The following is a 15747-nucleotide window of genomic DNA, read 5'->3' as shown; positions in this document are numbered from 1 at the left end:
GCCTTCAGAAGGGAGCAATACAACAGTGACACTCCAATATACTTCATAAAATAACAACTCATCTCTAAAGCAGTCCCCTTTTGGGATGGCCAGAAACAACCTACACCCTCAGGTGACTTCAATAGTTAGGGTGCTGGGGATATTAATATATCACTGTTGCATTTAGAATCAATTCAGAGTAAGTCAGAGGAAAAGGTTATTAGAACATAGAAGAGACCACAAATATTCTTAAGCAGGCAAATACTTTCAGATCCCCCAATAAGAGTCATTCATTGGAACAGGCTAAGCCAAAGTCAATAGGCAAAAGTCTATATGAGTTGAAGCACTTCTTGCAGGTAAGCAGAAAAGTCTTTGCGCAATGTTTTAGAAGTATGAAGAAAAAGAAGAATCAATGTAGGGCCACAAGCCGTTAGACTTGTGAGTAGTAGAAGATGCAAGCAACTCAAAAGCAAGAGTTAAGCTCTCAGACTTGCAGCACCTTTGTATTGAAGAAAAAGTGCAGCAGATGACTTATGTTCCTGTGCAGCTCTGCAGATCTCACTGTTCCTGGGCCTCAGTCGTGGGGACAAGAGGGAGGACTTCTGGGGACTCCTGCACTGCAATGGGACGGTCATCGCTCGCAACTGAAGTTGCCATTTGGTGTTTCAGCTCCTTGCGTCTACAGCTAATAGCAACACCCGGTTCCTGGCTGTCGAGATGGTCTTGCCTCGCTTCTTGGGTCCTGCACTGTTGAGGGGGCTCAGGCTCGGTCAGTCCCGTTTCCTGGAAGTCCGGAGGATCTTCCTGGAGCTCTTGGCCAGCTAAAAAGCAACGCACACATCTGGTGTTACTCTACCTGCATTAGTTTCCAGCAGCAACCCTGGAAATTCGACCAGCTCCGAGAGAATGTCTATGTGGCTTGCTTTGGAGTCGATTGGTCCCACCAACTCAAGGGGAGAAGTCATCCTCGCAGGGGCTTCGGTCGATACGAATTTGGAGTTTCAGCACAGCAACAGGGCTTCACCGGGCCAATCAACGGTCCAGGAGTTGCAGCAGTCGTTCTTTGGTTCCTTCATCCAGTGGTCGACTGCCTTCCAAGCCAAAAGCCTCGACTTTTATTCAGTTCTCTCCTGGTCATTCCAGCCTAGCTTGTCACCCAGGAGGGTGGCTGTCGTTGCCAGTCAGCCAGCCAATCACTAAAGAGTGCATTTGGGTCTCCTAGGAGACTAACTACAGGGCACCTCCCTCACTTCCTGCCCACCCCAGACACCCTGGAGCCAGAGGAGGGCTTCACTTGTGAATCCCACCAAAGGCAAAGGGACCAAACCTGGTTCGGCGTGCAGAGTCACGAAGGACCTTTCCACAAAGAAATGGCAAAAAAAAGAACACTGACAAAAATGGCACCCTTACTGCAGCTGCGAACGCAGCCCGCGGTAAATGCACACCATGGTAGTTAAATGTAAACCACTGCCACCAGCCATTCAGTGAGGAAAGGGTAACAATGTTACATGAGAAGCTAGACAAAGGGGATACTAGGTAACCCCTCCAGCACCCTATTGTAAGATGGTGTGCTGGGTCTAGAAAGTTACAAATGTAAGTAAAGTCAATTTCACTTACTGCTCTGGGAAACAGTTTATCCCAGAGAAGGTATGTAAACCTGGGGAAATCTGAAAGACTTCCCCATGTCACTGCACTGAAGGTGCTGTCTGACAATGTAAAAGATGATGCCTTTGACGTTTGTCAGACTCTATAACCAAAAGAAACAGTAACAAATCACATTAAAATATGAGTGGGGGGTGGGGTCTCACTCTCAATTCAAGTCCTCAAAATCCAGGAAAGTTGCTGGGGGTCTAAGGTAGAAGGAAATGGTACATTTTAGAGAATTCTGCCTTACATTGGGCTGAACGCGTGGGAGACAATCCTTGCAACCATCTGGGGGTCAGATAGCAGTGTCAACGCAATGTAGCTGGAGTCAGCGCTCCTATAGACACTCTGGCTCTGGTATGCAGCAGCCAGAGTGAAGATCCTGCAACATTGGTGGTGACTGGAACCAATTTCTCAATGTTCGATGCACTGGCAGCATTATGTCAGGAGATGGCTGGACTACAATATGCAAGCATGTTGTTCATGTACCAAGGAGTACATGCAGAGAGATCTAGTTCAGAGCTCCACCTAATGGACCCATTACAGAGGTTTGCACCACCTGGTTCGGGCAGATCACAATTCTGGCACAAGTCGCTGATGGTCCCTGGCAAAGTGACTCAGCAGGGGAGCAACGACAAAGACGTCTGGTGATGGAGGCACCAGAACGTGGAGAGCTCCCAGGGGGTCTACTAGTACAGCGGACCCTGGTGACAATGGATGAACTGACCTGAAGACCAAAGTACCGGTCATTAATGTGACCAATAGGACCATCCATGTACCAGGATGCACCATCATTGCACAGTTCCACCTGACCACATCTGTAGCCCCAGCAAGTGTCGCCACCAGCTCTTCCGAGACGGCATTGGAGCCAAAGACCTTGGACTTTAAACTCCCCGATCTCGGAGGGAGCAGCTCACCCTGCGCGCCGATGCATATTCCACAAGCCGCTGGACATTGGCAAGGCCCATGGAGTGGAACATCAGATCTGGGTGTCTGATAAGCCTTCAGGGAGCAGTCCCCGACGTGTGGCCCCCAGGATACTTGGGAGGATGTACGCTGCCATATGGATGATATTCTGCAGGCAGGTATTATCGAGGAGTCCAGGAGCCCCCCTACGCTTCTCCCATTGTAGTCACCCGGAAGAACAATGGGGGGGGGGGGGGGGGGGGGGGATGTCCGATGTGCATATATTAGTTGACTTACACCTGCACTATTCTGGACCAGTAAACCATGCCCCAGGTGGACAAGGCACTGGACTGCCTGACGGAGTGAGTGGTTTTCGATCCTGGAGTGGCTACCAGATCCTGATGCACCTGGAGGAGGGGGAGAAGATCGCCTTCATCTGCCCCTTGCGCTTTTACGAGTTATTCAGGATGCCTCAGGGGAAACTTGGTGCACCAGCGACTTTCCAACATCTTATGGAGAAGACAGTCATGAAGGTGTTAAATCGCCTGTGGGAGCATAAAGGTCAGTGTGGTCAAGTACATCGGGCACATAGTCTCCGCAGATGGCATCACCGTGGATCTGGCAAAGATAGCTGCTCTCATCTGGCCAAGACCTCAAAACCTCAAGGAGTTTGTTCTGGGATTCTGTCATTACTACAGGGAGGTACTTTGTGGGATACGCCAACATCGCCAGACCACTTGTGGACCTCAAAGGGTACTCCATGTACATAGAGGAGCCAGAAGACTACTGCCAACTCTGCAGACCATTTATATCATCCATGGGAGCCTTTAGGTGAGTGTTTGACTCGCTGCCAGCAGGCCTTTGAGGAGCTCAAACGGACCATCACCACAGCAACAGTCCTGGCCAACAACTTACATCCTGCATGTGGACGCGAGTCTGAAGGGATTGGGAGCGGTTCTCTACCAGGAGGCCAATGGTGAGACGAGACTAGTCGCTTTCGCCAGTTGAGGCCTGCATGCAGCAGAAAGGAATTACCTGGTCCACAAGTTGGTATTTAAGGGGGCCGTTACACAGCAATTCCAGGATTACCTCTATAGCGTCCCCTTCACTGTGAAGACAGATAACCTCCTTACTTATGTGTTGAAGTTGGCAAAGCTGGATGCTACTGGACACCGTTGGCTCGCTGCACTGTTCACATACGTCAGTCTACACTACAGACCTGGGCACACCAACATTGATGCCAATGCCCTCTAAGGCCTCATGCTCAGCCGGATGATACAGCTGGATCCACCGCGTGTAAGGAGTGTCTTCAGCAGGTGTCAGAGCAGGCTGCAGGTATGAATTACTTGGGATCCTCAGCTGAGGCAGTACCCGCAGTCTACTGCACTATCACCAATCTGTAATAATCTGCTTTCCAGCATCTGACCAGAGAGGAGATCTGTATGTCACAGCTAGCGGATACTGGCATCATGGTTCCTGAAAGTCAAGACCACAGGAGTGGATGTGTCCAGAGACGTCCTTCATGACCCAGAGCAAGTTGCAATGCTGACGAAGCGGAAGACTGCAGAAGGGTGGAATCCTGTACAAGAACAGCAAAGTTGGAGACTGGCTACTAGTTTGCCTGGTTTTGCCACAGAGATTCCACCAAGTTGTATTTTATGCGCTCCACGACCAGCATGGATATCTTGGCAGCAACAGAACCTTGGAGTTGGTCGGCTCAAGGTTTTTCTGGCCCAGCAGCAGATTATTACTCCCAGCATTGCGCCAGTTGCGCCAGCAGGCTGATCGTGTGACTCGTCCTGCAGCCTATCTTCACCATCTGCGGAGTTCCGGGCCCATGGACCTAGTCTGCGTTGCTTCAAGCTGAAGGTGGACAGGCGACGAGAGCAGGACATCCTGGTGGTGACAGACCACTTCACTCGGTACGCTCATGCTTTATCCACAGAATATCAGCATGCCATCACTGTTGCCCACGTGTTGTGGGAAAATACATTGTGCACTATGAGTGGCCAGCCAGAATTCATTCAGACTAGGGACCAGACTTTGAATCAACACTCCTCAAGCAGATGCTGCAGTTGGTTGGCATAAGAGGACGTGCACAACTCCTATCACCCTCAGGGGGATGACCTGCACAACTCCATCATATCACCCTCTGGGGATGCCCAAGCAGAGCGGTTTAATCATACACTATTGGCCATACTGGGCACCCTGAGGCTAAAGGAGAATGAGCCTCATGTGGCCACCCTGACCCATGTGTACAACTGTACAAAGCAGGCTGTCACCAGGTTTACACCATATTGCTTGATGTTTGGAAGGGACACCCGGCTGCCTGTAGACCTGTGTTTTGCAGTGTCCGCAGATAGAACAGGCAGCGAGAACAAGGCCAGCTATGTTAAAACAGCTCAAGCGTCAACTGGAGCAATCTCATTAGCTCGCCCAGGCTACCGGAGAAGACAGCAGAATGGAACGAACGCTGCTACGGTCAGTTTTCACGGTCTTCAACCTGGCGATCGTGTGTTGGTCCGCAGCCTGGGAAAGAATGGACGCAATAAGCTAGGTCACCAGCAGAAGTCTCAGCACTTCATCGTAGACATCAGCTGGGAGAGCTCCCAGTCTACCGACTGCAAGAGGAAGGACTGCTAAGGAACAAAGATCTTGCACCGGAACCACCTGCTCCTAATCGGGATGAGGTTGATCTGACACCACAGGTGACAGATTAAGAACCAGCTAAGAGGCTGTTCACGAAGCAGCGACTCTGCGCTGAGAGGCTTGAAGATCCTTCGAAGGCTCAATCCCTGGAAGCTTCTCCAGCTCCTGAGGACGAGAGATAAGAATCAGTCAGAAGCCAGTGAAGATGCTGATCTACCCAGAACAAGGGTTAGATCAGACACGGGTGTGGGTTCCTACACCCACTGATACAGCTCCGTTCCTCAGCAACCTGAACCCCATCCCTAAGAGTATTCCTTTGGAGGCTGTTCCCGATCCTGCTCCATCACCATTGCTACGCTGGACGTGTCAAGAGGAACCCTTACCCATTCCTCCACTGGACGATAGGGTCCCCGACTTGGTGCCGAGCACTCACCAAGTACAGGGGAAACCTACCTGAGGCACCGGCTGCTCTCCCATCAAACCACTAGGGAGAGCAGACCCGTTAGGAAATTAACATGATACACCAGGGGTCCAGTGTGAGGTTCCAGTCTGTTCCTCAGTCTTCCGCCCCTCCTTCTATAGAGCAGGTTCCATGGAGTTCAGAGGTGCCTGAGATTCAACGTAATGGGCGGCAACCGGTGGCCTGTACTGAATCAAGGCTCAACAGGTTCACTGACCAGGTGAAATCTACCCTCAGGGGCAGGGATAGTTCAAAAGGGGGGCATGCAACCCCCAGTTGGGGAATAAAAAAAGGATTCCAGCATGTCAAGCTACTCCGCAGATCCTGAAATGTAAAAAAGGGAAAATCTAGTACATGCTAGGGGGTCAGGAAGTAAAACTAAATATTAGAGTAAGGGACCCTGGTGTGCATGCACACAAGGGTCCATTTACTCCCAAAAAATATAAAGTTGCTGGCGCAGCAGAGCGCCGGTGACTTCAAGAGAAACTGTTCAACAGGGTCCGAGGTGCTGCGCACAGCACCAGTGTTCTCAGCACGGGCCTCTATGCTGGTGCTTCCCTGGTTAAGGGAGCGCTTTGAATATTTTGCTAGGGTATTCTGACTTATTGGCACTCCCCATAGCTGGGGAGCAACTTGTGTTTTAGCCCTCCTATGGGCTTAAAAAAAATAAATAAGGGCCACCTCCCTTACAGGTGGCCCACCAGAACTCCCTGGGCCACACCTTGCAGACGTGGCCCCGGTGGATTGAGAAGTGTGGGGGGGCCCCCCCCACATTGTCTCAGTGCTGGGCTGCATCCGACATATGCAGCCAAGCTCATTTAAAGAATTTGGGAGACCCCCATACTGTTGCCGAAGCTGCCGCCATCATCTGCCACATCACAGAGGAGTGCAGGAAGACAGAAGCTCAAGAGAGCAGTCAGAGACCTTGAGGCAGCTCTGGCTAGGTTGTCTTGCAATGAAGGTCTTTCAAAATATTTTAATACAGTGCACTGTATAGCATATGTTTATATTTTGAAAGACATTTATATTTGTGTTTTACTTTATTAACAGCTGCTAGGTTTAGTATAGTCTGTATTTAATGTGTTGTGCTCTACTCCTTTTGTAAAAAAAACTTACAAAACCTAGCTAGTGTACTGGAAAAGTATATAAGAAAGTGTTAACTAAAAAGAAATGTACACTAGCAATCCTTTTGTCTGCCTCTCCTTTCAAGCTCGAGTTACTCTAACCTTGTGTTTCTCCTTGGGGGTATTTGGGGAACCTACCCGTCCTAACCTCTTGATCTTCCCGATCCTTACCTTCTTCCTAGAGTAGTACACCAGGGTGATCTTGAATCCAGGAGCAGGGTTTGGAGACAGCTAAGAGGTGGGTCAAGTTATAAGTTATGTTAATAGCATTATGCCATGTATATAGCGCTCTATCATTGGTATGACCTCAAAGCGCTGGTAGGTTGAACGCCCTCTGGCATCGCAGTTCAGGTGAAGAGTTAAGCTGCATACCGAGTGCCCACCTACACCAATCTACCTATAAGGTGTATTGGAAGGTTACCCCGCTACATCTATAATACACATAGTACAGACAGTAGGGGCGTAGTGAATTAGCAACTGCAATATAATCTGTTGGAAAGACTAAGTGGGTTTGGTACAAACACTGCAGGCTTCAAATGCATGAATTAGATTGATCTTGTGACTCCTTGCGCAATACTGATGCTACACATTCCGGTAGAACTTAAAATGGAGTGACTGCGATCACTAAGATTTAGGATTGTTGACCTCATCTACAAGATTTCAGGCAGAGCAGTTAGTGGCAATAATGGCACTCACATTTAGTAAAAAATATACCCAGGTGTAAAAAGGTACATACCTTTACCAAGCCACGAGTGGAGCTGTAGGAGCTTGTGATTGCATTGCGCACAGATGTAGGGATCCCAGTTGTACCACTGTTACTTAAAGAGCTTATAGAAGAGGTACGGGACCTTTTAGTGAGGTTGTCATCCGTGCACTGAGAGTTGAGGGTCCGTTTCAGGATGCCTGGCCTGGAGATTAACAGAAAAGAATTACCAGTTGACAATGACTTCGAGGATCTGTGCCATTATTTGCTCAAGATCCTGCTCCATGCTATTATACACACACTATCAGCTTTGCGCCTGGGGGAGGGGAGGAAGGAGTACTTCTGATATGCATGTGTCGACCAATCCTATTTGTCCCAATTATAGCCCTTCACAACACCATATTCAATGTAGGGAATGAGTGATTTAAGGCATCTGCCAACATGTTAAGCTACTGGGATCTACACAACTCATTCAGCTGCCATTTACATGGTATTCACGCACTGTAGCACATCTCTTGGAGGGGCAGAGGTAAAGATTATGGTTGGATTAGGTTAATGCAGAGGGGGGGAAACGAAAGGCAGTTTTGCATGCAGACTGGCAGTACCCAGTGTGGAGCATGTGGGTCAGCTTCCATGTATTCCATGTCTAGGTCAAACAAAGTGAGCCTTATCTGCCCATAGTGGAAGGATGAGCTTGTACCGACAAAAGATCCCTAGAACAGTGTAGCAGTCGGATGCTTATTGGCAGGGCTCAAAACCTGCACTCTCCAATAGCCACTGGCTTGTGATCAGACGGCGAGTAATAAATGGTGTACTACATGATGAATAGAATTGAGGTTGGGAGTGACATTACGGCTGGCTCGTAGTTTGCAATTTGAACGTTTGCCCCCGCTATTGGGAGGAATGCAACAAACATGTGAGTTGTTGTACTTAACAAATAATCGAGCTTGTCAGTGCAGGGAGCAGTTGAGACCTTGAGGGGCAATTCAGTATCCATCATGTGGCTGTACTACCATACTAGTGGTGCAGATTTGGTTGGGTAGCTGTAGAAGTCCTGGACACACCCGGAATAGGCTAGTGTTCCAGCCAGCAGGGCTTGATCCTAAACACATAGGTGCGGCAGGCAGGGAGGAAACATGTGGACACCTGTAGTAGTGGGCACAAAGGCACAGCGGGCAGAAACCAACTACTCTGTGAAACCTAGGCGCAAAACTACAGAAGGTAGCGATTAAAGGAGGCCCCTCACCAGCAAAATTAGTGTGGGGTCATCATGGGACACCAGGGAACAGTAGGATACAAGTAGAATGGCGAGAATGTAATTGGGGGCAAGAACAATGCAGCATATAATAAAGGCACAATGTATGAAAGTATGAAAAGGCCAAACCACAGTCTCCTCCCTGCAGTTTTACCACTGACCTATGCCGCCAGCTCTCATTTCCAAGTCAAACACGCTCAGATAGCTACGCTGTACTATGCAAGTTAAAGAAATGTCTCCAGTACACCTTAAAGGGAATCAAGGAAAATGCACAGCAGCAGTTTAGCCCAGATTGAAAATATTACTCCAACATTTGCAGCGCTTACCGAAATTAACTCAAAGAAAAAAAGTTTTGAACAGTCGATTTCTCCCTTCCCAAAAAAAAAAACAAAAGGGCAATGTCCACCAACGCCAACAAAAATATGTAGTCTAGTCTTTTCAATGCAAACCGGGTAACTAAACTAAGCCCCTGTTCCTTACCCTGCCCTACTCACTTCGGTATAAGGGAAGCAGGAGATCCGTTTGCCAGCAGGGACTCGAATGCAGACTGCCCACTGCTACTGCTATCATGGCGTCTGTGAAAAGAGGTAAGGTAAATGGCAGCTCCACATCAGTTTATGTAAAAAAGTAATAAAGTAGTTTCAATTACAGACAAACACTTGTTCATAAGTAAGACTCCTGGTTTCATGTAATTTATTGTTCAGCATTTCTGGCTGTATAGATATATATTTATTAATGTCATCTGTATTCACTTTTAAAAGAAATCCTTCTGCTGACATGTAACATTACTGCAGTACTTTAACCTCAATGAGAAATAAATCACTTTCTAGTCCCTCCCATTGTGTTACTTTGCACAGCACTTGGACTGAAAGGCATAATTCTATGACAAGACGGAGGCGAGCATTATGCTCAACTCTTAATTTGCCACCAACACAGCAATTCAACATCTTTAATAAACTTTTTAAAAATAAATGTTTCTTTCTGCTTTCGGTAAAAGAAATCTTTAGTTAAAAAGTTTCTCTTTCCAGAGGCTCAATATCGATCTCCTACAAATCCCAAGAGCCTCCTTGTAAACAGTAGTCCTTCCTCCACCAATCCGGTGTCTGTCTCCCCTATAAGGACTCTCCGTACAAGGTTCCTTCCTCTTTCTTATTGCTGCCAACAGACGAGATAAGTGCTTATTTTTCGCTATTTCGCTATTAAATGTGACTCTAAAGTTAATTTAGTTTCTGAATCCGATTAAAACGACTATTGAACGTTAGCGCGCAGCATATATATATATATATATATATATATATATATATATATATAAATGAAAAATCTGGTTTTGAATATTATTCGTATTATATTTCTTCCGTGACTAGTGCTCTTGCAAGTGTATTTATAGAAAGACGCCATTGCGCCTGCTCCAAATCTTAAAGCGGCTCGGAAGACCCGCGCTACGAATACAATTAACCCGAACTTCAGGAGACTGGAGGCGGAGCCGCGGGCGCTCTCACCTGTGAGTGATCCGGCCCGCTCCACAGCGCGTCGCAAGGCAGGCGTGCGCTAGAACCCTGGGGAAGCGGGAGGTCTCGAACCTTCCAGTCTTCCCCAGACCCCCTCCGGCATTCGTATTACAATCGCGAGCGAGAGGAGAAAAGCTGCGTGGAGTGCCCTCTGACAAAAAATGAATAAATAAAAAATATATACATTACTTCCTGTCACGGAGCACGTGCGATTACAGAAACTCTTGCGTGACTCCACAAGGCCTGCAGTCTTACAGCTGACTCATTTTGTGAGCCTGATCCTCAGTCGACAAAGAACGTTAGCTCTGCTAGCTATTCACAAGGGGAACAGTCTACGACCCCCGAGTGTACCGAGGAAGAGTGGGGGGAGGAACCTTCTCTTCAAGAAACGGACCTGTCTCAGTTTAAAAAAAGTATTGGGCGACTCCCTTTCTCTAGCAGTTTTGGAAGGAGTACAACCTATTGCTCAGAGACTTGACATGCTTGAAGCATAGATATTACAAAAAGAGCAGGAATCCCCTAGGAAAAAGAGGTCGCTTAGCCCAGGCGAAGGCCCCTCGACTGGACACCCTCATAGTGGGGTTGAGCAGGGGTGCAAGGCTCGGATGAGCAAAGTCTTTGACCCCCCCCCCCCCGAGCAAAGAAAGGAGGGTTGACCAAGACCCCCACAAGACAGACTACCCTGTTGCAAGATTGAAAAAGGCCTTCCTAGAAAAGTCAGCAGAATGTCTGCCCAGACCCCCTGCCCCAGGGGTGAACAATTTAGGGGTCATAGACGAAGGCTACTCGCCCGACGATGGAGGGGAAGAGGAAGACCTTCCAGGGCACCCCGCAGCAGGAGAGGAAACTCTAGATCAAGAGGAGGACACAAACTATCTGTTCGACCCGGAAGCCATTAGGCATCCAAAATCATCGCAGTGAATACCTTCCCCGAAAGTAGCGCTCTACATGGCGCAAAATATACGCAAACCACTTGAGAAGTAAGATCTCGCATGAGAGCAGAATGTCCCCGCCCAGACCTCCCTGACAAGTTATTGGAGACCCCCTTCTAGACCCGAAGATGGTCACATTCGTAACAAAGGTTTCTAAAGACATTAGAAAGGGCGTAGATAGAGCGTGGAGAGGTTGCCAAGACAAGGTACTGGATTTAGCGGGTCCACTGGCGAAAATTATGGATCTGGCTGAGAAGGCCAAGGACAATGGACCCCCATAGATCCTCTGGTACTAGCTAACTGGGCGCAGAGAGCCATGTGCTTCTTGGGGAATGCCAGCTTCGCCCTCTTGAGAGGAGAAGCAGTGCTCCTAAAAATTGACTCAAAACTAAAGCGACTTCGCGTCGTATGAGGCAGGGCAAGGAGGTCCGCTTTTCGGTGAAGCATTTGCGAAGGAGATGTCGCAATTCGTAGGAACCTATTCAGCACTCGAGAAAGCGCAGACCTCCATTAAAAGAATCTTTCCCGGGAGAGTTTTTGCCGGGACCAGACAAAGGGGCTGAGCGTCCGGTCGATATTCCTATCATCGCAGGCCCCAAGGTCACAGAGCACAATATTGGGAGGGGAGACAACAAGACGCCTTCTTCCCCTCCAGGACGAGGTTTCCGAGAGGTCGCAGGCAAAGAGGATCCTACAGACATGCAGGCGCCACTGGTGGTGAGTACCCCGAGTGTGCAAGTGGGGGGCAGGACCCTACATTTTCTGGACGCTTGGCACGCATTATCCAGCGATGCTTGGGTTTGAAACGCCGTAGCAGGCTTGCGCATAGACTTTTTAGGCGACCCCTTTCAATGCCAAGAGCCGCAAGCGAAACACCTATCAGAGCAGGAAGCAGTGCTTCTTCAGAGCGAGCTAGTGAAGCTTTGCCAGAAAGGTGCGATAGAACGCGAGACGCAGTTTTTCTCTGGGTTTATAAGCAATATGTTCCTCGTCCATGTCAGGTACTGTCAGGTTGGAGTGACATAGTCTTTACATACAGTATCATATACTCATTTACATTGGGTCAGGGGAGACACATTTAGCATAGAAAGGTTTTAGGAAGTTATTATGGGTTATATTTTTAAACAGCCAATTTTGCCCTTAACCTTCATTGAAGCCTATGGAGATTGCCCCAAGCCAAGATGGAGGTTCTCAGTCTAAATTCTGATTGGCTGGAGATTGTTTATAGGGAGGACAATGAACATTCTAAACTGCCTTTCATCGTCCTTGCCCAGCTGAGAGGTTGTGTGCCTTGTTGCTCCTGCTTAACTTTGTCAAGGGTGACAAGTTTCTAGCAGTTGAGCGGAAGATCTGAAAGTATAACCGGAGTTGTGTTTGGAGTTTGGTGGAGACACAGGACAGGAGTCAGAAACTTCCATTTTTTCTGAGAAAAGAAGTTTTCAAGTCTTATTCAAGATAAGTGACTTTCCAGATTTGTTGAACTTTGTAAAAAGGTTATATTTGAAATCAAATCTGTATCTAAAAAGATTGAAGCGCGTATGTTTTTATCGCTACATGTCAAATCAAACTAGCGCAAGAGTTTTTTGTCCGTTACTTTTGGCCCGCGCGTGTGTCTCTGCGCGTGAGAGTGAAGCGCGAGCGTGTACTTTGGACTCGCGTTTACTGTTAGTTTACGCAAGAGTTTTTTTCTGCGTGATAAAATAAGCGCGTGTGTATTTTGAGCGTGTACGTATTTATTCGTGAGTTGGACATTAGCGCGAGTGCGTTTTACCCGCAATTGAATTGTCAGCGCGTGAGCGTATTTCCCGCGCCTTGGAGGAAAGCACGTGAAATTTTTATCGCGTCTTGGACTTTAGTGCAAGTGCGTTTTACCCGCAAATTGAATAGTCAGTGCATGTGGTATTTCCCGCGCGTGAAATTTTTATCACGTCTTGGACTTTAGCGCGAGTGCGTTTTAACGCGTGTGCGTATTTCCCGCGATTTGGAGAAAAAACGCGTGATTTTTTCTTCCCGCGGTTTCTGGCTTTCCACGTGAAGATTCCATCGCAAGTTAAATTTGTTCCTGAGAAAAAGACTCTACAAAGAAAATATAAAAACAAATACAAGAACTTCATAAATCTTACTTGAAGACCTTGTTCAAGAATCTTAGATTTGAGCAGACTAACTACAAAGTTAAATTACATTCATGGACCTACTGAGAAGGCTGAATTAAGATTCTGGTCCACAAGTAAGGAAGTCTTGTCTGCTTTTCACTTCTCTGGGCATTCTGAAGAGAAGAACCAGGTATGGTTTTTAAACTATTTTGGTTAAGGATTTAGAGTTTAAGGTTAGTATAGTAACCCATGAGTAATGAGGTATATATTTGTCAGGCTGGTGATTGTTTATAGGGAAGACAGTGAACATTCTAAACTGCCTTTCATCGTCTTTGCCCAGCTGAGAGGTCGTGTACTAAGCTGCTCCTGCTTAACTTGTTCAGGGGTTTCAAGTTTCAAGCAGTCGAGCGGCTTCTTTGGAAAAGTAAACAAGAATCTTACAGAGCTTCATTTTGTCACTGAACAGGAGTAAGAAGATTTCGAGTTATCCAAGAAAATAAGTTTCCAAGACTCTTCACAAGATAAGTTCTTTTAAAACTCAAGACTCTTTTTATAATGTCATTGTAGAAGAGTTAAACTGATTTTCAAGTTCATATGAAAACATTAATTAAGAACTATATTGCTGTCGTATGTTTGGCTTTGCTAGGCTACGTTATCTATCAAGCCCGTGGTTTTTCCGTTAACAGAAGCGTGCGCGTGAAAGTCTTAGCTTGAGAATCTAGCGCGAGCTCTTTGGTGTCGCGTGATACTATTGTGCGTGTGTTTTTTCTACCCGCGGGTGGTTTTCTGTGTGTGTGCTCGCATCTTGGACTAAGCGCGTGTGGATTTTTCCCGCGGTTTAGTCTTCAGCGCATCTACGTTCTTCATTCAGTTAGGATTCTTATGCATGTTCAAGATATTTCCACGTGAGATTTTTTGTTGCAAGTTTCAAGAACAGTTTTATTAAGTAAAGACACTCTAAAAATAAGAAGAAATATAAGTTCTTTCCAGAAACACTAGAACTTCCATTTACTTTTAATGAACTTAAGACTTTGTTCAAGCTTCTTGAGTTTAAAGAAGATTACCTGCAAAGCTAATTTCACATTCATGGACCTACTAAGAAGGCTGAATGATCGTTGAGATTCAAGTCAACTAGTAAGGAAGTCTAGTCAGCTTATCACTTCTCTGGGCATTTTTTTGAGAAGTTCCAGGTATGGTTTTTACTTTATTTGGTAAAGGATATTGATAATTAAGTTTAGTATAGTACTCCATGAATAACAAGGTGTATTATATGTTTATGTTTTACTACAGGTGAAGAAACAGCTAGCCATTAGCTTCCAGCCTGGTGTTTGTTAATTTGTCCCTTCCCCCTTTCCCTTGGAAGTGAGGTAAACTGAGCAGTTTATAGTATCAGCTCAGAGTGCCACATTTTGGGTGGATTGTCGGGGGCTCAGCAGCTTCTGCAGACACCAGGATCTCAGCCTGACAATATTGCACGTTTATGTTTTAACTACAGGTGAAGAACCAGCGAGTTGATAGCTTCCAGCCTGGTGGTTGTTTCTTTGTCCCTTCCCCCTTTCCCTTGGAAGTGAGGTAAACTGAGCAGTTTATAGTATCAGCTCAGAGTGCCACATTTTGGGTGGATTGTCGGGGGTTCAGCAGCTTCTGCAGACACCAGGTTCTCAGCATGACAGTCCACAGAAAAGAAAAAGTCTGTCCAGTTATCAATCTAAAAAACGTAAACAAATGGCTAAAGTGCAATCACTTCAAGATGGAGGGAATCCATCTTCTCAGAGATTTGTTGCACGAAAGGGATTGGCTAGCACGTCTAGACCTGAAGGACGCGTATCTTACAGTGCCCATAGCAGAAGCTCATCGCAGGTACCTACGCTTCCGCTGGAACAGGGGGGGGGGGGGGGGTGGTGGAGGGGGTGGAGTGTGGCATTTCAAATGCCTTCCTTTCGGTCTCGCCTCAGCCTCATTGGCCTTCACCAAGTTGATGAGGCCAGTTGCCGCGGCCATAAGAGAAAGAGGTATTCGGATCATAATCTATCTAGACGATATTCTGATCCTAAACCAGAACAAATGCTCTCTACCCAACGATGTGCGTTGGGTTTTCACCTTACTATCTTCGCTGGGATTCCTGGTGAACCTCAAAGCTCAATTACAGCCAGTTCAAATAATAGAATTCCTGGGATTTATCATAGACAGTGAAAGCAGAACTGGAACTCCTGAACCAGAAAGTGAGTGATAAATAAGGAGATCAAGACAGTCCTAACGAAGAAGACCATCTCACTTCCATATCTATCCAGGATAGTAGGGCTTCTGGCAGCTTCCATTCAGGCCATCTTCCCGGGCCCCCTACATTACAGAGCCCTTCAGAGGCTCAAGGCCAGACACTTGCAAGGAGGTCTACGCTACCATCAATTGATAACCTTAGACACCGAAGCAATCTCAGAGCTTCACTGGTGGCTGCAAAACATGGAAGCCTGGAACGGTCACGCCATCTTCAGCG

At 47.1% G+C, this 15747-nt stretch overlaps 1 protein-coding gene across 3 annotated transcripts in view; it reads right to left on the bottom strand.

Annotated features, from left to right (window-relative positions):
* The window catches only part of POM121C (POM121 transmembrane nucleoporin C), a 236358-nt gene that overhangs the window by 187755 nt on the left and 32856 nt on the right, over positions 1–15747 (bottom strand). For all 3 annotated transcript variants that reach the window (XM_069614776.1, XM_069614775.1, XM_069614777.1), the window contains exons 4-5: positions 9215–9295; positions 7499–7670 (exon numbers count right to left, since the gene is read on the bottom strand). In XM_069614776.1, coding sequence (XP_069470877.1) covers positions 7499–7670; positions 9215–9295 — 253 coding nt within the window. The remainder of the gene's footprint in view (positions 1–7498; positions 7671–9214; positions 9296–15747) is intronic.

The sequence above is a fragment of the Ambystoma mexicanum genome, chromosome 9 (genome assembly GCF_040938575.1).
Source record: "Ambystoma mexicanum isolate Mex_15411 chromosome 9, UKY_AmexF1_1, whole genome shotgun sequence".
Classification (NCBI taxonomy): Eukaryota; Metazoa; Chordata; class Amphibia; order Caudata; family Ambystomatidae; genus Ambystoma; species Ambystoma mexicanum.
The sequence above is the reverse complement of the archived record's forward strand: the minus strand, read 5'-3'. Positions and strand labels throughout refer to the sequence as shown.